The sequence below is a fragment of the Spermophilus citellus genome, assembly GCF_964194105.1.
Source record: "Spermophilus citellus genome assembly, chromosome: 3".
Classification (NCBI taxonomy): Eukaryota; Metazoa; Chordata; class Mammalia; order Rodentia; family Sciuridae; genus Spermophilus; species Spermophilus citellus.
In genome coordinates this window covers 199347947-199374982 of record NC_138184.1, presented here as the reverse complement: position 1 = coordinate 199374982, position 27036 = coordinate 199347947, and the positions used below count along the sequence as shown (strand labels likewise).

Sequence of the window (27036 nt, the reverse complement as noted above, 5' to 3'; positions counted from 1 at the left end):
ATAAAAGACACTCATAATTTTAAGGTGTGATACCACTCCCCCAAATTTTAAGATTTTCCTACACGCCATTGCCACAGGAGAATTGAAGAATAAAAGGAGAACACTACTAAAATTGGCCACTGTTTCCTGAGAAAGTCACATGCAGAGGGGAAAACGGGGCAACTCTGTCGGTGCAGGTTCCCCAGCATGTTCTGGCACGTGACCTGGAGTCCCTGAGAACTGGAGTTGTGACATAGCTCATCCTGCTCTCTGGTTCTCTGAACATGAATTAGCAAAGCAGCAAGACACTTTCATGGAATCCGTTTTAGGGAAAGTTCCTAATGAGTAACATATAGTAAAATTATTTAAGACCTGACAATTGGTATAATAAATTTAGCCATTTTAATAATTTAATTATTATTAAATTATTATTTAGTAATAATTTTCCACTGGTAAATGAGATTTCCAAGTATCCCAAGACTAATTGGATCATGTATTGTCAAAAGAACCTCACTCTCCAGATTTGCTCAGCCTCATGATATGCAACTGACATCAACGGAGATCGCTGCAGCCCCTTAGACTGTGGCAATTGGTGGAAATGATGGGCCTCCTCATTCCATGACTTTGGCAAGTCATCCTGTTAGAGTTCACAGTAAAGTGCTTTCTGATACACAGTGCCGATCAGCAGTTTCCCCTTGTACACGGAGGCTACTGAGCTGCCTTGCAACACTGTGCCATTTTCTGCATAAACCAGTTTCACTTTGGGTTCTTCTGTTAAGATGTTCTGGATTTGAAGCACCTATCAAAGGAATAACGTGAGCTTAACATTTTTTAAAAGTTACTTAAAACAACTCAAAGCACGGAGTCATTTCTCCACAAGAAACCATATTACCTCATAGAGTTACATATATTGTATTTTGTACCCAAATTACTCTATATTTATGATACCTGTTTCCCCATTTGTAAACTGTCAGTTTGGGATCATGTGATCTTTAACAAGGGTAGTGAGCACACAGACCTACAGGGACTAGGCAAGAAATGTGAAAGAGAAGCATAGCCTGAGTGTGAGGTGTTAGGGAGAAGTGGAGACCATTACTCAGCAACAGCTGAATGGTTACCATGCTGGAATTCAGATATGTGTTTATATAGTTTTAGATGAGCTAGGAATTTGGATGCTTACCCTTAATTCCTGGCTTTTAAATATAGGCAAGGGGCAGAGGATAATATGACACCCTCCGCATACCAAACCACCTTTCTGTACCACACTGAACCATTCTTCTGAACTTAAGGTCCAATCTCCAAATGTATAAGATTTTATAAGTTCAGCTTCCTTCACTTAGTTAAGAATTTGCACCATCAGCACCACTGCGGTGTTGTATTAGACTCACATGAAATACAAACATTTGATCATTCTTGCTGGCTGACAAAAATAGCAATTTTATATGATTTGATCTAATATGGAAAGCATTACATTGAAGGGGGAGACCTGGATCATGTCTTGGATCTTCTGCTTACCATTTGTTTCTCAACTATAGAAGGAGATGGGTGAGACTAGATTATTTCTAAGTTCCCTTTCAACTAAGATAAAGTACGATTACTTGAAGAAAGGATGTCTACACACAGAACACCAAATATGGCTGTCCAGGGAGGCCAGTGCCTGAATATGAAAGGATCAATGGGGGCATTCAAAATGACTCCTTTAGAATAGCTGGCACCAAAGACAGATGTCTTAGGAAATTGCCATAGTGTTTAAAATACAGTGTCAACTTCAAGGAAATGGTGGTGTACCCTGGCTTAACTCAGCTTCTTGTTAATAAGACTAAATTGCTTTTCGGTTGGGAAGAACATTAGATAATGGATTGTTATTACCTTTTGCTATTCCTCACCAGATCCATCATTAGAAAGGAAACACTTTTTTCCAGGACAACAAACCACGTCCATGGTATAGCAAATGCCCCGAGTTCACCAAATGAGCTAACAAGCAAGAACATATTAGAATCTAACATTCTGCTCAGTTCTAAACAGTGAACACTCCCCAGCATACATTCCTTCAATTCTATGTAACACGCCACTCAGCAATCCTAATAGCTAAAAATGAGTAAAAGGCACAAAGGACTGACATTAACCATGATCAGAATTTCCTGTAAACCTAGAAAGAAAAGATAGGAAATTGGAAGTCCACTTTTTTTTAATGTTTATTTTTTAGTTTTACGTGGACATAATATCTTTATTTTATTTTTATGTGGTGCTGAGGATCGAACCCAGTGCCTTACGCATGCCAGGCGAGCGTGCTACCACTTGAGCCACATCCCAAGCCCTGGAAGTCCACTTTTTAATACTTTTCTTAGTTGTCAATGATCTTTTGTTTTATTTATTTATTTATATGTGATGCCGAGGATCAAACCCAGAGCCTCACTCATGCCAGGCAAGCGCTCTACCACTAAGCCACAACTCCAGCCCTGGAAATCCACTTTTGAGGTTTTTTTGTTTTCTTTAAATCGAGGAGATACAGTCATTTTTCCTTCCTTTTTTGATTGGGAGACAGACTTAAACCTAAGCTTTTAAAACACTGTGGTAGATAAATGTCAAAAAACAATATCATGTATTCGATATAAATAATAATGACACTTAGTATATACTGAAAACTCAAAATAGAAAACACCAGGTAGGTGATAGTCAATGTCCAAATGCCTATGGTAAAGTGAGCTTCAGATTCTTATTATTTGCACTGCAAAATAGTCTGCTAAATAAAGATCATGGACCAAAAAAAATTGGAATCTTTCAGTATTATAACAAAAGTGGAAGAGGACTTCTAAGCCAAAACAAATTCTAGCAAATGATTTATGTCCCTAACTTTAGGGAATATTCTGAGAGGATGGCTAATTATGGTTTTAGGACTGGTCTACTACATTGACTTGTATGTATACAGCCCTCCATATACCTGGATTCCATATCTGCACAAATCCAATCAGCTTCATATGAAAAATATTGGAAAAAAATAATATGTCTGTAATAAACACATATAAACTTTTTTTCCTGTCATTCTTTCCTAAATAACATAGCATAACTATTATATGGCATTTATATTGTATTAGCTATGATAAGTGATCTAGAGTGATTTAAACTACATGGGAGGATGTGTATAGGTTCCATGAAAATATTTTTCAATTTTATATAAGGGATTGAGCCTCTGTGAATTTTGTAACCACAGGGTCCTGAAGCCAATCTGCCACAGAATTGAGACAGTTCTGACACCCAGGAAGGGGGAGTTGAACAGGAAGGCAGGTAACAAAGAGTTAAACCATTGTAGCGTGGCACGATTATGTTTTTAAAACAATGGAGAATTTCCAAGTTGGAGAAACTCATGACTGAAATAAAGATATGGACCCGTCCGGGGCTGGGGATGTGGCTCAAGCGGTAGTGCGCTCGCCTGGCATGCGTGTGGCCCGGGTTCGATCCTCAGCACCACATACCAACAAAGATGTTGTGTCCACCGAGAACTAAAAAATAAAATAAAATAAAATATTAAAAATTCTCTCTCTCTCTCTCTCTCTCTCTCTCTCTCTCTCTCTCTCTCTCCTCTCTCACTCTCTCTTTAAAAAAAAAAAAAATGGACCCGTCCAATGCTGGGGCTCCTCAACCCAGCCCTACAGGCCACACCCCACTCTGCTCTGACTTGTACCAAGGCCTACTTTGAAGAAGACTCCTGTACTCTCAGCCTCAACGCAGCAGCAGCAGTGGTCAGACTGAGAGGGAGCTGAGGTAATTATGCTCAGCAACCTCCCCGTGGTGTTGCTGCTGGTTGACTACATCCCTCAACCACAAGCCGTTCCTCTCAGATGACCCTCTCCACACACCACACCACACACCACTCCTTTTTATTTTTATTTTCTTGGCAGTGCTGGGGATCAAGCCCTCTACCACCAAGCTACATCACCAGTCCACTGCTCCTTTCATCTTTCTTTTTTTAAAATAATTTTTAGTTGTAGATGGACACAATATCTTTATTTTTAGTTATTTATTTATTTTAATGTGGTGCTGAGGATCGAACCCAGGGTCTCACCTGTGCAAGGCACTCGCTCTACCACTGAGCCACAAGCCCAGCCCCACTGCTCCCTTCTTGTTCTTGATTTTTAGTCATTTCCTTCCCACTTGCTAGCCCTGAGGTTATCCCTGGTTAATGTCTCTACACTATGCCCACCTCTTTGTAAACAACACCTTTATTAAACTCCCCTCAAAATAACCAGTTTAAATGTACCATCTGTTTCCTATCTAGACCCTGAGGAAAACATGTCTGAAAGTCCTTTTTATTTCTAATCAGTTGGATTACCTATCCATGTCCCCTTTTTTATTTGCACATAGAATTGAGAACTATGTTTGCTGCAAAACAGTAGCTGGAAATAAGGTCATTGATCTACTTCGCTTTTCAAACTAACCTCTGAGGCAGGAGGATTCTCTGGGTCGTAGAAGAAAATCTTCATGCCATTGGGATGGCAACCAACCCAAAGGTCCCCCATCACAGGATCCACGGATATGTTATCCACAAGTGTGTCAAAGTTGAGGGACTTCCAAGTTTAAGAGCAAGGAAAGAACAAAAGATAGGGAGTGAGAAAAATTGAGAAGTGGTGCAGCAATATGCCAGGGAAAGGCATCCTCTCATCCTTGGTCACTACATGGCTGCTTCTGGGGACACAATAATTCTATACCATTCTAATAGCACTCAAGGAATTCTTCTGATTCCTCTGGCCTTCTATCTATACTAGTATTTTGTTGGTTTCCAGGACAGATGGGGAAAGATTCAGAAAGCAAAAAAAAAAAAAAAAAAAAGACTGTTAAAAGTTAAATAAAATCATTTGTACTAACATCTGTGCCGAAATCTAAAACTTTTTTTTCAAGTTTTAAGTGCAGCATAAAGCAATTCCTTCTAAAATGGCATGTGCAAATGATATTTTTGTAAAAATTCATAAAACAACCAGGAAATGTAGATCCATTTCTGATGTGAACATGGATGAAATGTAGGGTCTTTCATGGCTAATCACAGGCTGTGCAGCCGGCGAAGAAATGATCACCCAGGGTCTAATTTTTGCCTTGGAGTTGAGGAAAAGTTTGTTCTTCAGTTTCTTAATGTTATTCAACTCCCTGTTCTTCTGCTGTTTATTCTCTAAATATAAGTTGCAAGCGTGTGATGACTGCCCAGATTGCTGTCGAGGCTTTGTACCAGTATCATAAATAATAGCAACGATTCTTAATTCCACCATTCATCATCTTGGCTGCCTTCTACCAGAAAGAAATCCCATCTATTTGTTTACCTCTAACTCTCATCAGAGAAACAATATCTACCGAGTACCTTAGTGCCCAGGGACTCTGTAAATAACTGGTCGTGACTCACTGCAAAGGCCAGAGCGTGGGTAGGCAGCTGCAGACAGCCACCGAGGCCCTCCGCTTCCTACTGAAAATGAGAGCTGTCCCCACATGTCCTCAAAGGGATTAGAGGGCTCAGCAGAGCTTCATTCTCACTGCCACGCAGGGTCAGCACTCCCTACTTAGCCTGGAAACAGGCAAGACTAGCCAGAGGAGATGGCTGAGCAAGATCAGCTCCAGACTTCCTCTTCCACCCTCCCTGCATCTGTCCCAATGTCAGCACTCTGCCCTGACACATTAGATTGTTTAAGTAAGGAAAACATGAGTCTCGGTGATCCATTATTGTCTTTGGATGGGGTACAGCCAATTGGCAAATTCCACGGTGCTTGAAAGCCAGGTGAAATGAGAGTTGGAGGTGAAAGTGGAGACCCAGGAGCCTGGGGTCCCACCCATTCCACACACAAGGACTGAGCTCCTACCGCATGCTCTGTGAGGAGCTCAGCACCTGGAGAGTACCCACCAGTACCCAAGAAGAGCTGCCGGTCCAGCAGGAAGCCCCTCCTGGGTCTGTAAATAAGGTGTTACTTTGCAAACATGTAGCCATCCCAACTAGCCATCCCAACTCATCAGAGTGGGCATGTGTATCACACCTCAGAGTCTTATAAAGACAAGTGGAGAAGATTTTCCTCTCCTTAAAACAAATTATTCTCTGTGGGAAAAACTGTATTCTTTGTTAATAAATATCTCGATTTTTAGAAAATTGAAGTTTATTGAGGTAAGACTAATTCATTGAATCTTATAATCTTTTTTTGGAGGAAAAGGAGAATTATTTTTATTGTTATATATATACATCATTATATCTATCTATACATATCATTATATCTATCTATCTCTCTCTCTATATATATATAATCATAAAATTTGCTATCTTGACTTATATATATGTGTACAACTCCATGACATACGTACGTTTACAATGTCATGAAACCATCAGCACCATCCATCTTTAGAACTTTAAAAATCCCAAACAGAAACTCTGTAACCATTAAACAATAACTCTCCATTTGTCTTCCCCCCGAGCCCCTGGTAACCACCATTCCACTTTCTGTTTCTATGAATTTGCCTGTTCTAGGTACTTCAGATCATTGGAATCACAATATCACTCCTTTAGTGTCTAGCTTATTTCACTCAACGTCTTCACAGTTCATCCACAGTGTAGCATGTGTCAGAAAATCATTCTTTTTGGTGGTGCAGCAGGTACCAGAGATTGAACTCGGGAGCACTGACCACTGAGCCACATCCCCAGCCTTATTTTATACTTTTTATTTAGAGACAGGGTCTCACTGAATTGCTTATTAGCACCTTGCTTTTGTTGAGGCTGGCTTTGAACTTGAGATCCTGCTGCCTCAGCCTCCTGAGCCGCTGGGATTACCAAATCATTCCTTTTTGAAGCCAAATAATCTTCCATTGTGTGGGTATAACACATGTTGGAAGGACATAAGCATAAACATGCCTCATCATAAGCTTTACAATTGGGCTCAGCTACTTTATCAAATTACGTGGCATATGATCGTTCAAGAGAAAGATCAGCATTATATTTGAAGGGTTGGCCTCTGCTGGGTTGGTTGCTCTGAAGTGAAACAGGCATGGTCTGTTGCCCAAAGTGGGATCCCAATCTAAAAACAAGGCTTGCCTTCAACCTGGACTGGGCAGGAGCAGGGCCCAACACTCTGTGTGGAATGTGTCTTGGATTGGGTTCTGCTACAAAATTCTTTAACTTTCAGCTTACAGAAGTACCTACTGTTAAACCACAGTCTGCTTTTATTCCCTCAGCCAGTATAAGTGTGCAAAGTTCCATTTTACTTCAGCTAATACTGAACTAGTCCTGCCAGTGATTTTTAATGTCAAACACGATGTTACATTTGAAGTCGTTTCAAGGTAATTTTCTCGGAGTGAGGCCTGTCATGACAGTACTTGAAAGTGTTGATGGGCACAGTTCTAAGACTGGCGGTGACAGTGTTTCACTCTGCGTGGGCAGCAGGACAGCAGTGCCAGGTGGTTTTTCAGGGCTAGAGCTGCTGTCAGAATGGTCCACCTTGCTCATAGCTTTTCTTTCCTCTCCTTTGTGTTTTTTACCCCTTTTGACCCAAACCTTCAATCTGGACCAGAATAGATGGGGGCAGCGGGTGAACCCCTGACCCTCACCCAGCCCTACCATATTAATTGAACAGGTATTTGTGGAATGTCTACTGAGTGTTGAAAATTGTTGCAGAGAAAGAAAAAAAAAATCGGTCCTGGTGGAACCTACATTCTGGAGTGTGGGGCAGGGGGTGGGTCAGATAATAAAGAAGTCAAGCCAAATGTACCCTATGTTGGTAATAAATGCTGAAAGCAACGATAAGCAGTAGAAGAGTTAGGAAATAAGTGGGGGTGGGTCCCAGGTAGACTAACTGGTGAGGAAGGGTCTTGCTGAGATGACATTTCAGTAAAAACTGGGCAGAAATGACAGAGGCAGCCATGGAGATATGTTCCCAAGCAGATGGAACAGTGCCCTGTCCTGAGGCTGTTTCTTGGCTTTTCCATCAACAGAGAGGAAAAAAAGAAAAGGGGAGAGAAAAAGAGAAAGAAAGAAGGAAAAGGGAGAGAGAAAGGACCTGCAAACGCAATCCAAACAAATTCACTAGAACAGAAAGAATCAAAGTCTCCCAGGTGAGGTGCGGCCTGCTGTTCCCGCTCTGCAATTGAGTCAAAGTGAACAACAGACACAAAATGATGCAGACGGCTCTTAATAAAGAAGTGAAAAATGGGTTCTCACCCACTTCAATTAGACAATTCTTTTTTTCCTCACTTTTAATTTCACAAATCAATTAGAATCTAATTATCACTCTGCAAACTTATAGTGTTAATACATCTTACCTTCAACAGAGTTAAAGTCCAATTAGCGTGCTTTTCATACACATGAATCTTATGAGCCAGCAACTCGGATATGTAGACATACCTTCAAAGAAGCAAGAACTGCATCAAAGTGCTTGAGGTAATGCAATTCAGAAGGTTACGGGAGTTGTAATAACTCTTCCTAGGGAAGAACTTTGCCTAGAGACTGGAAAACAGCACACATCTCAAAGCACTAAATTCTGAAAGAGCTCAATGAGTTCACAGCACACAAAGGGGTTTAATCTCTGAGAAGTTAATCCTAAAAGTGGAAACCTACTAATCTCTGATCAGCCCTAACACGAGCTCTCAATTTCTGGGAGCAACAGATAACTTTCAATGTAGTGATGAGTCCCAAGTTCTGTATTTTTAAACTTTATTTTATTTTTTTAGTTTGAATAACCATATGTATATTTTCACATATATATTCATACGTATGTTTATATAAATTCATATGTCTATGAGTATACCCCCACAGCAACCAAATTCCTGCTCAGAAATTTTCATATATATTCAGTTGCATAATCATAAACTATAACTAAAACAAATTGGAAACATCTATCTCAAAAGAAAAATAGCTATACACAAAGTTATATCCATTTAAATACTTTCATGTATATTTTTACATATATTCATATTTATATTCCTATATATGGATGAAAATGTTCAATTCCTAAACTAACCCTATTTTTCTACATTAGTGCTATGCCTACCAATTACACCGCAGAGAAACTAGGTTCTGCATTTTAGAGGACAGAGAGTTGTCCCTCCAGGAAGCTGCAGAAAAGCCTCTCAGCAGCAGTACCTTGTTTCAGGCCAGAGAAAATATGAGAGAAGTCAGGATGCTTGGTATGGATGGAGAAAAGTCCTCCACACCCTTTGTCCTGAGCCTGTCCCAACTCTGCGGGCTTAGTGTTTTTCAGAATGAAACACCACATACCCAAAAGACTGCTGGTTAGCGAAGCACAGTGCATCCCAAAACAAGAAGAGATATGATGGCATAATTATCTTTCATTGTTAAAGCCAGGGGACAATATGAATAATTGAAAGCGTCCCGTGCTTCTTCTTCTAAGTATATGTTACAAACACTCTGAAATCCTTGATGATACAAGATGAGGAAGGGTATAGATGGCTGATGTATTTTATATATTTATAAAATATATTGGATGTGTGTGTGTGTGTGTGTGTGTGTGTGTGTGTGGGTGGGTGTACACACACACACACACACGGTTAAGATATTTTACTTTTTTCCTAATTTCATGTATATATATCCATACTGTGGATGACCACAGTGTGGTCCCTAGACCTATGCTGCTTTGTGCATCATTGCAAGGCTGCCATGGGATAATATTATAAATCAAGCACATTACTAAGCAAGCTGCTGAGTTAAGAAGACTCTTTCCTTTCATTGAAAACTCTCTTGTTGAAGAAAGCAGTGCTTAATTTACATTTTGATGTTCCTCATCTTGTCACAGACCAATACATACACACACACACACACACACACACACACACACACACACACACCTATGTATTGTTAATTTTGTTATATACTCAAAAATATTCCTTCAAGCTGGGCAAAGTGGCTCATACTTGTAATCCCAGCAGCTTGGAAGGCTGAGGCAGGAGAATTGTGAGTTCAAAGCCAGCCCCAGCAAAAGCAAGGTGCTAAGCAACTCAGTGAGACCCTGTCTCTAAATAAAATACAAAATAGGGCTGGGGATGTGGCTCAGTGGTCGAGTGCCCTTGAGTTTAATCCTAGTACACACACACCCCAAAAAATCTTCCTTCAAAACAAAGCTGTTTGGGTAATATTAAATGTTTATTATGGTTTCCTCTCTTGAAATGTACTTTTTTTCCCTTAAATAAAACACAGTACATCTTCACAAAATGTAAATGTTTGATCTGATAAATTTTACCCTTGAAGGATTAAGATATTTTACTTTTTTTTCTAACTTCATCTTCCTAAGACAATATGTATCAAGTCACTTCAAAATAACTACAACATTCTAAAGACATCTACTGAGAACCCAGATAAATCCATTACGATGTAAAGAGTGCACATACTTGCCATCAGGTGAAATGTTGATTCCATTAGCAAAGTCAAATCCTTCTGCCACCACTCGAACTTCATTGGGACTATAGTAAACCACATATGACCAGGCTAAACCCAAGTACATCTCCCAGGATCGTAAGTATGGGTCAATAAAATAGTGATCATTTGTGGCATAAAAATGCTCAGGTCCCACAGCAACGATATCATTCAAACTGCAATTAAAACACATAATATATACAGGTGAAGGTGTTGTACAGTGCAGGCTTGGGAGCTGGCATTCATTCATGTCTATTCCATATCTATCAAGATATGGGATGAGCTTTCACTCTAGCTATAATGGCACAGAATCAATGTGAAAGCAGTTCTACTTCTGCCATCCTCAAAGATAAGAAATTGTGGGCTGGGGTTGTGGCTCAGTGATAGAGCACTTGCCTGGCATGTGTGAGGCACTGTGTTTAATCCTCAGCACCACATAAAAATAAATAAATAAAACAAAAGTTTGTGTCCATCTACAACTAAAAACTGTTTTTTTTTTTAAAGATAATAAATTGTTCTATGAACTCTTAAGAGGTCATAATAGCACTGTAACATAAAAATCCTATTAGCTATATCTTAAAAGAGGAGGCATGGTGTGGGTATAAATTCAGTGATCATTTAAATTCGGCCATAGCATAATTGTCAGAGCAAGATGAATCTGTGCTCACATGGAACTGGCTCCTATCATTCCTTAGATTAAGGCAATGAAAAACAAACAAACAAACAAACAATAACCCTCCAAAAAACAAACAAACAAACAAAACCACTGAACTGGCAACACATTTTAGTTAAATCTTTGCTACCTTAGCTTTGCAATCTAGGGAAAATCAATCCTTCACGTGTCAGGGCCTCAGTTTTCTTATCTGTAAAACGAGGATGATACACTGGTTTATCTTCCAGCCTTAAAGTTTTATGATTCTCAATGGAATAAGATGTCCATGAACAAGAAAGTTTAGAAATAGGATGCTTACCTATTTTCTTTCCTATTAGGATTCTCTCTCTGTTTCTGAAAATGTAAGATATATGAGTCTATTTTTCTGCTTTAATAGGTACAATAGCAAACACATAAGTGAGTCATTCTTTGCTGATTGAGGTGATGGAAGTTCCCCGGGGCCATGATCTGAGAGAAAATTATCCTTGCTCTATTGCAGGGTGCGTAATGGCCAGTGTATCAGCTCTGACGCAGAGCTGGGCTCTGGGGCCAATGAGACAAGCATGCAGAGCCTCAGTTTTCTCATCTGTTAAGAGAGGTTAAGTGATTTTCCCAAAATCATACAGCTCATTAGTAGAAGACCAAGGGTCAAAATCTTAATTTGTGGAGTTGCAGTGGGAATTACAATGAAACAATGCCTGTTGTGTGCTTTGCCAGGAGCCTAACACCCAATAAATCCTCAATCAATGGGAGTCACTATTACTACATGAAAACAGGTCTAGGGGTTTAGGATTAGTACAGGCTCCAGACATAAATCTGCAAGCTGGTTCTACTTTCTCTTTTTTTTAAAAAAAGAAATTTCTGAAATTAGTATGCTTTCCTACCGTTTGCCTGCTTTTCATAAACAGCAGCAGAATGGAATGGTTTAGAGCAAGAGCTTTGAAATCTGATAAACTCTGCTTGAGTCCTGACCCTGCTTGCTATCGTCACAACAGGGCACCAGAGCGTGTCAATAAACTTTGAGCCACTTCTCTGAATGTCAGTTTTCTCTCTGTACCTTGAAAGGCTAGGGTAAGAGTGAAATAAAATGAGTATAAAGGCCTTGTCACCATGCCTGGCCTATGGTAAGTGACCAACAATAATAATAGTTGTGACATTGTTAATAATAGCAGGCTGAAGTAATTGGAATAATAGCATAAACAACCATCAACCACAGAGCAAAAGTACATGTGGCTAAATTCTATTTAATTGTGGCAATAGAGTTACTTTTAGTCAGGTTCTATGCTGCCGAAGACCAATATTTTTGCAACTTGACCAGAAAAAAAAAAAAAAAAGAAAGAAACAAAGAAAGAAAAAACTCCTAATCTGGAAAACTGGACAAACATGAGGTTTCCAAAATTAAATATTGAAACAAATCAAATAATTTTTCACTATTTGATAGTCATTCAGGAAAGTACTTTAGAACTCACACTGTCAGGACCATAATCTCAGCTCCACTGTTGACTAATGGTGTCTTTGGAGGCATCTTAACAAGTCCTGTAGGCCTCAAAGTTTTTAAATCCACAACAGGAATGATAATAGCACCCAATTACAGAGAGTTTCATAAAAAGTCACTAAAAAATCAGTTCAAATTGGTTTGCGCGGGAACTGATTTAGAGCTAAAGTTTATTAAGTTGTGATTGCTATTATTGTCATTCAGCTTTGCCATCCTACTTATTTTCCTTATGTTAGATCTTGGCATACTTTACATTCTTTAAATACCCAATGATCTCATTTATTTCCGAAATATCTTCTCTGAATGATCTCTTCTACCCTAAATCTGTTCTCTTAACTTGAACTCATCTAAGGGTTACAGAAGAAGCCCCTGGCCTTCCTTTCTACTTGGCTGCTAACTAATTGGCCAATCTTCATGCAGTAACTAAATTTCTCTTAAGTCTCATTTTTCTCATCCTCAAAACCATCAGATAAGAAAAGAGAGGAAGAGGCCCTGACAGGTTTCCTATGTGCCAATCCCTTTCCTAGGTGCCTGCAAAGAGTACCACTCTAGGTTTACAAATACTGAGGAGGTTGAATGCTCTACTTCAATTATGCAGGTAGGGGCTGGGATTCTAAAAAATTGTAATAATTAGGAAGTAATCATTACTTTGGAAGGTAGTGTGAGATTGTTGTGCTAAACCCATATTAGCCTCAAAAAAAAACCACAAATATTCATAAGGCAAGTGAGGAAGTTGACTTTGGATTGGGTTGACCAGGATTGAGAATCTGTGGGTGTTTCTCTTTCTCCTGGTGTTATATTGTGGAGGAGTCTAGTACAGTGCTGAGTGTCCCCATAGATCTGCTACTGCAGGAATTGGGCCCAACCAAACAGCAGTTGAGCCAACAAAGGCAGGATTTAGATGCACTGGATTTGGGGTCTTCTCTTAGATATGCATTTTGAATTTGTAGAACCTAAGACCATATTTTTTAAAAAATAAAAATAAATAAATAAGCTCAAGATGTGGAATTCATCTATAAAGCCTCTTTGGGTTTGGAATACTGAGTCTGGGCTTGGAGAGGGGCAGAATTTTTTCTTTGTAAAAGCTTAGATGGAGATCTTAAAACCAGGAGCCAGGAGCCAGCATCCAACCAGCCTGAGAAACGAGCTAATGAGAGAATGGGCTTCTCTGAGAGGCAAGAGTTGTTAGAATATTCTGCAGAAAAGCACTCTTTGTGGTTATGGGAAGGGAGAGTTGAATGTGCCCTGGCCACAACAAAAAAGTAAACATGGATAAAGCATTCACTGCTGCTAAAGGAGAAGACAAAGATGAGCTATCTCAGCACCTAGGCAGAAGTTTGTGCCTAATGGTTTTCAGATGCAAAAGTGATTTTTCTTCTTCTTGAAATTTAAACACCTCCACCGTGGACTTGAAATCTGGATGGTTCACCACCAGCAGGTACACAGCATTATCTGAGAGAAGATTAAAAACAAAAATTGAAACATTAACTGAGCTTTCAGCTGACAGCTCTGTCTCCAAAAAGCAATTTCAACCCACCTCCAACTAGTACTTAGGATGTCAGGCAGATGGAATATTTTCATCTCTTGGTAGAGAGAACATTCGTGATTGCTCCAAAGAAAAGTGGCTAAAGGAGGAACAAGTGACAGTCTCTAAAAACTCCAAACTCTATTAGAGGGGGAGAAAACTCTCAATTTAAGAATGAGCATCACTGACACTAAAACTCCAAAGAGCGTAATAAGCTTTCTAGTCCAAATGGCCTCTGCAAAATACAGAGTTGACATAGAAGGGATAGAGATGTGGAAACTGTCTAGGAGAAGATGAGCCCAGGTATAGTTTACACCGTGAAAGAATAACATCACAGAGATGGTAGGAAATGGAAGCAACTTCTGTGCCTCTGTGGGACTATGGGACATGAAGGACACTGGTCTAAAAGGTCAAAGAAGTGTGATCAGAGTCGGCAAGTGATGTGAGATTCTGATCTCTACCTTATGAAGCAGTAGTAAGTCTTTGGAAACCTCTGACATGATCAAATTGGTTGAACTGTAGAGATCTGAACAGAGAAGCCAGCTAAAATGATGTTAACTATTCAGCCAATAAGTGTTTATATTCAATGCTAAATGTTTACGTGAAATGCTACAAAGGAAAAATGAAGCAGGATAAAGAGATGGGGTTATGAGACGTGTTCTTCTTAGGAGTCAGGGATGTTGTTTCTGATGAAGTGATGTTAGAGCAAAGACCTAAATGACATAAAAGAGCAAAACACAAGGATGTCTGGGGAAAGTGTGTTCCAGGCTGAGGGAAGAGTGTGTGCAAAGACCCTGAGGCAGGAGCTTCTTTGACACATTAACTTAATAGTGAAGCTATGATTGGAACAGAGAGAAAAAAAAAAAAAAAAGAGAGAGTGGCAAAGCTGAAGCCGTAGAAGTAGAAAGGCAGGATAAGCCTTGTCAGAGATTAGGTAAGGATTCAAGGTTTATTCTTTGGAGGCTTGGAGTCAAGGAATAGCATGACCTAAGGCTACAGCAGTAATTCAGGATTGTAGAGAGGAGGGGCTGGACTAGGAGGTTGAAACTGAGAGAGAAGAAAGGAAAGCACATGAAAGGCATTTGACAGGAAGTATCAGAACACCCTGGTGAGAGCTAGTGAATGAGTTGGTCAGAAATCAAATATAAAGAAGGGTGAAAACCGGGATTCTTATTTCTTGCAGCAGATTTTACTTCTAGAAATTCATTCCAAGGAAGGAGTCAATAGAAGATCCATGTATAAGAATATTTCTTTTGCTGGGTGCTGTGGCACATGCCTGTAATCCCAGCAGCTTGGGAGGGTGAGGCAGGAGGATCACAAGCTCAAAGTCAGCCTCAGCAAGTTAGTGAGGCCAGGCAATTAGCAAGACCCTGTCTCCCAAAAAAAAAAAAAAAAAAAAAAAAAAAAAAAGAAAGAAAGAAAGAAAAGAAAAGAAAGAAAGAAAGGGGGGTGGCTAGGGATATGGCTCAGGGGTTAAGCATTCCTGAGTTCAATTTCCAATACCAAAAACCCCACAAAGTTTCTTTCATCACTGTTTGTAATGAGCATAAACATGGAAATGAGCTAAATAGCAAACGGACTGTATTACTGTTCTTCCACCCATTTGGATCCTGAGTGGCCACAGTGAACTAGCTCTAAATGCACTGGCACAAAAAGGAATCATGATGCAGTGTTTAGTGCAAAAGCAAAACATCACCCCCATTTTATTCTAAAAAGCATACCCATATCAAACATTATATTTCTTTGCACCTGAAATTTTTTTTTAAATTTAATAGTGGTGATGGGTGGAGAGACCATAGAAAGACCATGAGTATGTATATTCATTTTTCAACACTTTGAATTTCAAGTGACTGCAAGAAAGGAACCCAAACAAGTATGTATTACTACCTTCAGTGATGGAATTGAAAACCTGATAAGAAAATAGCAATAATAACCCATATTTGTAGATATTCTCCTAGAATGGCCCTGGTCTAAAGTTTTTGAAATAGAGAAAGTAAAGAGGCAAGAAAAAAATGAAATTGAACCTCTGGAGGCAACTGCCCAAAGAACCAGCAACGAGTGGCAAAACCAAGAGCAAGAGAGGAAAACCCTAGTAGGACAGAGCCAGGATAGGTGAGTGGCAAATCAGGGAGGGACAATTCTTTTGAAGGAGAAAGCGGTCAACAGTGAAAGTGAGGTGGAGGAAGGAAGGAAGGAAGGAAGGAAGGAAGGAAGGAAGGAAGGAAGGAAGGAAGGAAGGGATGGAGGGAGGGAGGGAAAGGATGTTTGTTAATAAGGACCTCACTGATGGATTTCAAGGCAGCCATTTTAGCCACCCACAGTGGGGACAATCAGGAAGGGGCCATCTGATGAGGAAATGGAGGCAGTGAGTACAGATGTTGTCATCACCTGGACATTTTTTATCACCTGGACAACTTTTAACAAGTATTCCTTCCCAGACATCCCTCAGACCAATGGACTCAGAATTTCTGGGGCTGGGGCCAGGGCACCTCGACTTTTTTTAACTCCCCAGGTGCTTCTGGGTTCAGCTGAGGTTGAGGATTATTACAGAGGTCAAGGATATGGCAGCACAGCACACAGGAAGGAAAAATGGGATAAAGTCACAAGGAAGGGGAGAACACGCTGTGCTGAGGAACAGCGTGAACAGAGTCATCAGAGACAGAGGGCACTGAGGGTGGCAGGGCTGAGGGAAAGCTGGCCTTGGTGACCTTGTGTCCCTGGATCTACATGTCACAGATGACGTCAGACAAAAATCTATTCCTGTAAATAACCTGGGCCTTTCAAATTGTTTAAAATAAAAAAAAAAAACTATAATGACTAAGGCTGAATGTTATAATAATTATGGATAATGTAAATGTTGGTGTTTTTTAAAATTAGGAGCTTTGCAAATCAAATATTTTAGCATTCTCAAGCATGTGTCTTTCATATATTTAATTAACATAGAGAAGTGGTTCAAAAGCCCAAATATAAGAACATTATTCATAATTAAGCTTTGGTTGGATGAGAAGAAATATTCATTCGCTGGCATGGGGTTTTGTTTTTTTTTATTTGCTTTTGATTTTCAGTAAACAGTAAACATTGTTACCTTCATCTGTGAATGTGCTAATCCCATGAGGGTTAAACGAAGACAAATCTGATTTACTTCCTGTAATTTTCAACTCCAACACTGCTGGATCTTCTTCATTCAGGTTCATCAAAAGTATTTTTCCAGGTTTATCGGGCTCAAAATTCTTTATGCCAGGATATTTTAATCCCTTAAAAGCATGGTGGAGAAAAAGCAGGCCCATTACTAACATCAAATACTGACAGAGGTGGTGGGAGGCATATGGATTCACACTCTCTGCTCTGGGCCACAGGGCCACACCGGAAGCCTCTTAACTGCCTGGTACAATAGGTCCACAGAAGACTCTGGAAGCCACATGTTCCACCAGCTCACCCCACACAAAACCTCTCATCACCTGTAGCAAATGCATATATGACCATGACATCTGGGTGGAAGATGTCATCTGGGAAAGCTAGATGACTCCATTTTACTTGAAAGTGGACACTGGTACCTAGAAGGCCTAAGTGAAAGACTTCAGTGACCAGTCCTAGAAATTGTTCTAGAACATAATAAGTGAAAGAAAACACTCACGGAGCTGATGAAAGCCAGTCCATTAGGCAGTATCTCTAAGTCTTCAGAGCCCGCTTCTGCAGAAGAGAGTACAGTTTGCTCATATTATTGCAGAAATTTGAAGACACATTTCTTCAACACTTCTGATTCCAAAATGAGGATATATATTAGATTTTCTTTGATAGGCTCAGAATAATTCATCCTTTCATTCATTTCATTCAAATTGGTGAATTGATGCAATTGTATGGAAATTTATAAAATGTTAATATTTGTAACAAGTGTAACTAAAATTCACTTGATGTATTTATTTCAAATGATGTCCTAGAACTTTGTCTTCAGAATCTGAAACCTCTTAAGTAAAGCTCATGAACATTCACAAAATGTTCAAAAGATGTGATTATTTGAAAAAAGCCTGTGGTCTTTTTAAAAGATGCAAGCTATAAATATATATTGATAATTTATAGCTCCTTATTAATAGCTCCAATACCAATTAAACAGTTTGAGAACCATATTAGAAATATATTATTATATAAATACATTTTATTAGAAATATAGGAAATATTTTACTATATCATTGTTATTAAGTATATTTTAATAATGTAAGAAATATTTTAATATATTACTATAAATATATTATATTAGAAATACAAGTAAATTCCAAGTGTTTGATTAAATTTTAAATGGGGATACATTTTAGATGATTGAGAATATGCAGTTGCAATTAATATGTCAATAAAATATGACTCCCTTCAAGTTTGTCATGCTTTCAATAGATGTAAAATTTTCAAATTTTAATTAATCTAGGGACAAACAAACTACTTGTTTTTATATTCATACTTTTAACAGAGACGTATGCTTTTCAAATGCCTTGTGATATATGATATTAATAACATATTTTTTCTAGAAAAATATTGTGCCCTCAGATATCTGGCCAAGTTTAATGATACTAACTGAATGAGTTCTGGCATTGCCTTCTGAACTATAGTCAACTGAGATAAATAATTCTAAAAAACAGACAAAAACACCACCCACCCAAAACAATAACCAAAGCGTGAATTAAGCAAACTGTCCTCAAATAACAAAGCTGGTTGGTTGAAACCGGATGAGGCGTTAAGCTCTGGGACACTCTGTGGGACGCTTTCTTCTGGCTCTCTCTTTTTGCTGACAAGCTGGCCTCCCACAATGGAGGCCAATAATTGCTTTCCCAGCTTCCTTTGCAGCTAGGGCCCCAGCCTGTCCTTCAACTCTGACTAATGAGATCTAAGGGGAAATCTGCTGAGAGGTTCTGGGGAAATTTTCCTTTCCAACTTTAAAAGAGATACATGAGGAGAAGCCTCATGGTAATTACCAAGGCCTGTGAGAGCTTAAATATATATATATATATATATACACACACACACACACACACACACACACACACACACACACATTCTCTACTCACTTTGTCTTCCTCTTCTTTCCTTCTTTTGTTTTCTCCTCAGGTTATATTACCATAAAATCATACATGGCTCTAACTATTGTTTCTGCTCTATTGTCCAAACAAAAACAAACAATCAAAACTGCCAACACATTGGCAATATGTTGGGGAAGACAAAAGTCAAATGACATGGTATTTTGTAATTAACTACTGACTTAATAAAAATCTCCTGGGTCAACAATGTTTTTTTGAACAAAATTAAACAGGCATACGGACAAAATAAATAGCAAGATGCTATACTAGCAGTTCAAATGAGACACCTTCTCTTCTCACATACATACCGACTCCTTTAACCAAATTACAGTTGGGAAGTTCCACAGGTTTCACTTCACGGAAAGCATTAAGTCGTTCTCTAGGAGGGAGAAAGGAATGAACAGATAAAACTCTCAGAATTAAACTGCAGTCCACAAAGTTCTTCTTAACTGCTCTTCGTCTTGGAGGCAACCCCAGAGTTAGCGGTCCCCAACACCCATAATTCTACCATGCAAGATCAGAGCAGTGGGGAGAGTGGGATACAACATTTAGTTGAGTAAGGGCTCCTATGTGCAGAGATGGACAGATATACAAAGGGGATATGTAGTGTCTGCTCCATGCACTTTTGTAGGAACAGGAACTATTTTAATCGTGTAAGAAATACAAGGTGGATAGTTGGGGTCAAATGGCAACATGGTTCCAATTTCTCCCATGATATTTTAGAACAATTGACAGGTTTCCTATCCATTTGCCCAGCCTGGTTTCACAGATTGGCCTGTGCATCTGCTTTGAGACTAATACTTGAAAAATGTAGGTATATCTAAAGGCTTTGTCACTTCATAAAATCATACCCAAGTCCAGCCTATAAAAAAGCATTTCTCTCTCTCTCTCACACACACACACACACACAAGCCTGCATGTATGAAAATGCACACATTTACACACAAACAACTTATTAAATACAAGCACATAAAAATCATAGGGGGATATTTGAATGAAGGAAAAAGGAAACATGAACAGATGCTAGAACAAAGCACCAGCAGTCTGCCTACACATAGCAAAGATCTGAATGAGGCATTTGAAAAAATTGGACCATGACATTAGCACAGCCAAGAGATTAAACTATATATCTATATCTATATCTATATATATATGTGAAAAAATGATATCATATAGTCACAGTCTCACAGGGTGATGGGCTGGAGGTGACCAGACACTTTGGGTAAAATTCTTATCAACATGATACAGAATGATAAGAATTTGAGGGCAATTGATCTTTCATTTGTTCATTAAGAAAAAGTTTTTAGATGTTCCTACTATCATGCCATTGACTATCAACTCTACCCACCTGCTAAGATTGTCTGGCCTAACAGGCTATGAAGGGAGCCCATAAATCCACTTTGTAAAAGCACCACAGTTATTTTGGATGTACAACTGGTAGAGAACCAGTAGGCCAGGTGCTAGAGATACAGAGATAAACAAATAGGAAAGATAGTTTGGCCTGCCAAGAGACTGTGGCTCCCTGAGTGATAGACATGAAATTAGAAAACAGACTTCAAAGAAGAGAAGTTGGGATCTGCCCTATGACCTGGGAAACTAGAAGATATTTTTTAAAAGGAAATCAGAACTGGTCACAGTGGAGCATGCCTGCAGTCCCAGCTACTTGAAGGCTGAAGTGGGTGGATCATTTTAGCCAGAAGTTTGAGTCTAGCCTAGGCAACATAGGAAGACCTAGTCTTTAAAAAATAAATAAATAAACAAAAACCAGAAATCCCATGTCATAATCACAAAAGTTTGCAATAAAGGGAAAGTTAAAATTTATAGTAGAGACTCACAAACTTTGCAGATTTAGAATTGTATTAAGAAAAGCATTTTACATGGTACAAACATGCATGTGTGTGCATGCTCACACACACACACACACACACACACACACACACATCTAAACCAAGTATCTCAAAATGATACTTACCCTAATCTATGTATGCATTCTTAACTTTTCTACTCAAATCTACTTCATTTATTTAAAAATGTTGATCATGGTCTACTACACTGATTTTGAGAGCTGTCACTATGAAAGACACTAGTCTGGGGGAAACATAATGAATATTCATGGAGTGCCACCAAGGAACGCCAAGGATGATGGTAGGGTTCAAGAGGTTAAGGGTGAAAGTCATATCCAAGGACAACACAGAGAGTGACATAGGAGGAGGGATCCAAGGATATGAATTTGTTGAATAGGCCAAAACTTGTGAAAAAAGCCCAAGATAGCCAAATTAACTTAAAAAAAAAAAAGACTTAAAACCACATAGGAAGGAATAAGCAGGCTGCCTGGCTCACGAGGTTTGTTAACTGTGATTGGTTCACTGAGTATGGAGAAAGGTAGACCTGTTCAGCTATTTTTCTAATTCAGGCTTCCCTCCCCCTCCCCGCAGATGCTCTCTAGCTTGGAAATGGCAATAATCACAATTAGCAGGAGCCCACAGTAGGCAAGGAGGTGTTAAACCTGTTCCCAGTTGCCTTGGGCTCCAATTTGTGGCCCAAACGAGTCATATCACAACAGGATATCACTGACGCCATAGTTCAGGTGCTGTGCATACCCTCATTCAACCTGCAAACACCTCCCTAAGGGGTTGTTTTCCTGGGTTACAGATGACTAACATCAGTGGCTTTCCAATAGTTATGGAATGTCTAAACTGGGATTGGAATGCAAGTGTAATTGCAAATCTATACTCAACCCCCTAACAAGGCAAAATTTACAAATAACAATGGTAAACAGCTGGAAGAAGCCATTGAGGTTCATTGGCCTGTGTCACTGTAATTTAACTCATGTTGTTCTATCTTTTTCTCAAATTATCAGGAAATATCTTGATTAAGTCCAAATGTTCCAGGTCAAAGAGATAAAGTTCAATACTGAGATATGTCCTTGATTCACAAGCCTCTGAACTCTGTCCAGAAAGCACACAACCTTTACTGTGAACTATTCAGTGCAAATATACCCTGGCTTCCAGCCAAAGAAAGCAAGAAGTTTTCCTCGTGTATTAAGAAACCCAATCTAGAACTCAGGCCAGTCACCCTTAGCTGTCAATTTTCTGTAGCTTCACGGCACACTCTCTGTTCATTCAATAATTCCTTTTTAAGACCTACTATGCGCCAAGCCCTGTGCTAAGAGCTCTCGCACACATACTTCCTCATTTAATCTTCTTAGCCACATTTGAGACAAAGATTTGTGTTTTCCTTGTTTTATAGGTAAAAAAACTGAGGTACAGAGAAGCTAAGTCATTTACATGTCATTGCTTTGCTTAAAAGAGCAGAGTTGGGATTTGGAATTAGGTGACATGATACCGAGGACTCTGTTCCCTATGTCCCTTTCATACCCCTTTTCATTTGCTCACTCTTTTCCCTCCATCCAAGGAGGCCCTTTATCTCCTTATCTATGGGGACACCCAGGATCCTCATGACTTTCCACAGCTTCTTCTATGACAGGATTAGTACTCCTAAGTTTATGCTCATGAACCTCACCTACATATCTCTCAAGTCTCTTGTCCTGTTGCTTTACAGTTTTCAGTTTTTGGTCTTGTTGCTCCCCATCCACTCTGAAATCAGTGAGCAAATGCTTTATCATATTGATTTCTATGATTTCCAGCACAATGCAGCACTTTGCAAGTGGGAGGGGTTGGCAGATGTCCACTGAATTGTTTTGTGGCATTGCTAGGCTAGAACATCAGACAGAGAAAAAACTGTGGATGCATTGATAGGGGAGACTGGAGGGTTGGTAGGTTATTCATCCTTAGCCTAGGGTTTCAATGAGATAAGGTAATATTCAGGTATCATTCTTTGGATTTCCTAAGTGAATTTTTGAAATCACATGTGATAAGTATAAAAGCTAACAATTATAGGGCACTTATTTTTTAAAATATTTATGTTTAGTTATAAGTGGACACAATACCTTTATTTTATTTTTATGTGGTGCTGAGGATCAAACCCAGTGACTCATGTATGCTAGGCAAGCACTCTACCTCTGAGCCCCACTTCCAGCCCCTTTAGGGCACTTATTAAGCAGCAGATTTTATATATATGCTACTGCAATGTGGGTTATTATTCCATAATTTTCAGGTGGAGAAAAAGGCTCAAATTTTCTTGGTGTAAAGTGGTAAAGTGGCTTGAAAGTTGGAGAAAGGAGATCTGACTCAGGGTCACCACCCTCTATCCACACAGTGTGTTGCCTGGTACAAGCCTGAGTGGCAGAGATGCATTGAAAGATTCATGCTAGCTTTGTGGATTCCTTCTAAATAAAGGAAACAGTGGATTCATGCATCATGATGAATCATTTAGGAATGAGCGCCTCCAGGACCTGCACACGAGGGGTACTATTTCTGTCTTGTCCTAGGCATTTCCTGGGCTTGTGCAGTATGTACCCCTCAAAGTTATATGCAGCTGACTACAATGATGGGTTAGGGATTTGTGCCCCAGAGGAGCGTTCTCAATTCCTTCTTCTGAGAGCTCCCACCTCAGAAGCTCAAGAAATCCCTGCAGGCATCCCTTGTATGCTTCCACAAGTTTCCCCCTGTAAAATTTCTTGTGAGTCCCTCCCGCTCCCCAACACACACAAACATAGCCATCTCTGAATTTTAAAGGTTGTGCCTTTCTGCGAGTTTGGCTTGCTCCTGGTGAAGGCTTCAGGACAGCGTTGCTTCCATTTTCTGTGTTGGGCAGACTCATGATTTTTCTGGAGACTCAGGTACCTTATCTCTAAAATGAGGATAAAGGTCATTTATTGATTATCCAGGATCTCTGGCTCTGGTTCTAGCATGGGCAATGACAAAATATGAAGAGAAGTGCATAGAAATCTCCTGGGAGTTTGTTAAGTAACGCTGATCAGATTCAATAGTATAAGGGAAGGGGGCACTGAGATTCTGCACATTCAGGAAGCTCCTAGTTACCACCCATGCAGCTATCCCATAGACCCTTCTGAGTAGCCAGGCTTTAGGACCTTCTGGAGAGAAGTGCAGTCTCCTTTTTTACCCTGACTGGACTACTCCAGGAAGCTCGGTACCCACTCTATATCTCTCTGCATAAACGCATTGGCAGCAAACAGTACCGTGATCAGTGAAAATTCACATGCTAATTTTTATATCATCTAAAAGCCTGAACCACTAACTACACTTTTTTCAAATACTTTTCTAATATTTTGTGATTTCAAAAATAGCAATAATTAGAAGAAAATTCCACAATAATTCATAAAAACCTATTCTGAATGTAAGCTTCTGTGTATTAGTCTGTAAGGTGATAAGATATTTTAAAATTCCAAAGGATTCCATTATATTAATGTTTTACTTCAGAGTAAATAAGACTTATTTGACTAAGCCTCTGAGAGTTAGGATGATCTGTAAACTTTGAACACCTGCAAAAATTTACCATCCTCCATAGCACCTTAATGACTTATTAAATAAAGAGAAGCGGGGAACTAACATTTATTGAATAGCTACTATGTCCCAAGCTCAGGTTAGTTGCTTCCTATAGGAGTGTATATTATCAATTTCAATTTATTGAAGCAGCTGAGATTTAGAGATGTGAAGTGATTTGTTCAAGTTCTCATATTCAGAGGGAAGAGCTGGAACCTAGGACATCAATTGCAGCATCAGGGTTCTCTCCTCCCTGCCTGGCACCCACTGGAGCAGGTGGACCACTTCAGGGAGCATCTGCTCCTACCTACTTAGGTCCACGTGCAGATGGTCCCCCTCCACGTGGCTTCCAATTGAGATTCTCCGTGGCCAGAAGCTTTGTGCTATGGCCAGGCAGCCACGGGGGGGGGGGGGGGGGGCGGCGTCCTTTCCCTAATTATTCACAAAACACCAACCCGTATCCCCCTCCACCCTTTTTTAAAAAGCCAGGTTGAGAAGTCAATCTGCAGCCAAAGCACGCAGATCTTCATGACACTGACAACTTGACCCACTCACCACTGCCAATGACTTGTCCCATCTCTCAGACCACGAGCAAGGGTATGTTTACAAGTGGCACAGGATAGCTGGACAAACATTGATGAAACCTCTGTAGGATATGTATCCAGCACAGGTCTGTATTTTCTGTTAAGAGCCTGGACCCTACTTTGGGAGTGGGGGTGTTACTACACTGGGGTTTAGGGGAGGGACAGGGGTTGCAGCCCTCACCAGGACCCAACTTACTCGTAAGAAGACCGGTGATCTCTGAAAAACGCCAGTCCCAGCCCCATGAGGGTGAGCACCGTCAGCTTCGCCATGGCCCTGGACAGACTAACGGACAGATGGACTTATGCACGGACCGCTGGGAGCTCCAACCTGCCTGCTGCCGAGCCAGGTTCGGACAGGCCCGGGATTGGCCGGCCGCGCCCCGCCCCGCCCCGTCCCGCCCCATCCCATCGCTCGCTGGGCAACCGCAGCTGGACTCCTGCTCAGCGCCTGCAGCCAGGAGTCGTGTCCTTAGACCCAGGACCCTCCTGTTTCCTCAGACTTTATGGAGAAAAGACCCGGAATAGAGCAAGAAACCGAAATCAAGCAAGTTAGAGAAAATAGGCGTGGAAAAGAAGAGCACTCAATTCGTATTCAAAAGGTGCTAATACTTGTGGCCGGAAGAGGTTCTGTAACTTGATCATGGCCTCAGGCAAAAAAGGGAGGAGAGACTGCGGTTGGAGTTCCTAAAACCTAATTCTAATTCTGTTCTCACCAACCACCTGTGTCACTTTCCAACATCTGGGTTTCAAGCATCTCATTCTCTCAGTACCCCTCTGAGGTTAGAGATCGCTTAGACACACTCTTTCCCTATCCATTCATTCCCTCACTCCGTTGACATTTAATGAGAATCTGCTCTGTTCCACGCACTGCTCTAGATGCTAAAAGACACGACAAAATTCTCCATCAAGATTATATTCTATTGTCCACAAAAGCAACAGCAAAACACGACGCAATGGCGTAGATAACGCTAGGGGCAATGCATATGTGTATTCTACACACAAACATACACTATGGACAAGAATAAGCAGGGAAGGTAGAGTGGGAGTACTAAAGGTGTCATTTAAGAAGGGCGAGTTAAGAAGGGCCTCACTGATGAGAAGTGAGCAAAGAGGACTGAACAAATCCATGGGAGTGCCTCTGGGTACTCATGCCAATCTTGCACTGTGAAGGAGTGTCTCTTACTCCACTGAATGCCAGCCCTCCCTTTTTCTGGATCCCTTTTCTTCTCTTTTGATCCCAGTCACACTTCTCTTTTGTAATATCCATCTCTTCCTCTTTTCTGTAATATTCCCATTGGTTGCCAATATGCTTGAGTCATCACCCATAGATGTCCAGGATAAAGTCCTTTTTAACCCGACATTCTAGCTATTGCTCTGTCTCTCCGCCCCACCTAGCAGACTTTCTCTTAAACTTTGAGCTTCTATGTAATACATCTGACCACCAGAGCATCCATGCAAAGGCCATGAATTCATGGAGGGAGGAAATGGCTAGCTAAGGTCGAACTCCTAGCCATCTCTGCCAGGGAAGCAGACCTATGACATAGGAACTGTGTACCACTAAGGAAACCTAGTCTACATTGTGTAGAGCAGAAGAGTCTACCTGAGACAGAATAGAATCACAGAATCCGAGAGAGGAAAGTACTTGAAAAAACGGAGTGGTAATCCATGTCCAATGTGATTATGAGTTGAATATGATCAAGACAGAGAGCAAACTGCTGGATTATGAATGACAACATGGCTGCAATGGGTGGTTTGATTTTAGCAAATTCTGTAGTTGAGACAAAGGAACACAAGCCAGTTTAGAATGGGTTAAAGAGAGAAAGAAGAGTGGAGATATTCCCCAAACCATTATTTACTTATGCTCATAAACAATGATTAAGGAATTAGGTCAGGGCTCAGCAGGCTACCTGATGGACATTCCCACTGGGATGTCCAATAGTCTCTTCAGA

At 40.2% G+C, this 27036-nt stretch overlaps 1 protein-coding gene across 2 annotated transcripts; it reads right to left on the bottom strand.

The window, feature by feature from the left end:
• Positions 1-461: 461 nt before the first annotated feature.
• On the bottom strand, positions 462-25357 carry PON1 (paraoxonase 1; the record flags this gene model as incomplete). Of its 2 annotated transcripts, XM_081285459.1 has the most annotated exons (9): positions 462-778; positions 4416-4544; positions 8257-8338; positions 10339-10539; positions 13836-13962; positions 17121-17289; positions 17670-17725; positions 19407-19477; positions 25284-25357. In XM_081285459.1, 9 exons carry the CDS (start codon positions 25355-25357, stop codon positions 620-622), a joined length of 1068 nt encoding a protein of 355 aa, XP_081141585.1. In that variant the 3' UTR covers positions 462-619. The 2 variants fall into 2 exon arrangements, with proteins under 2 accessions (XP_081141585.1, XP_081141586.1); XM_081285460.1 differs by lacking the exon at positions 10339-10539.
• Between the last annotated feature and the right edge of the window lie 1679 nt (positions 25358-27036).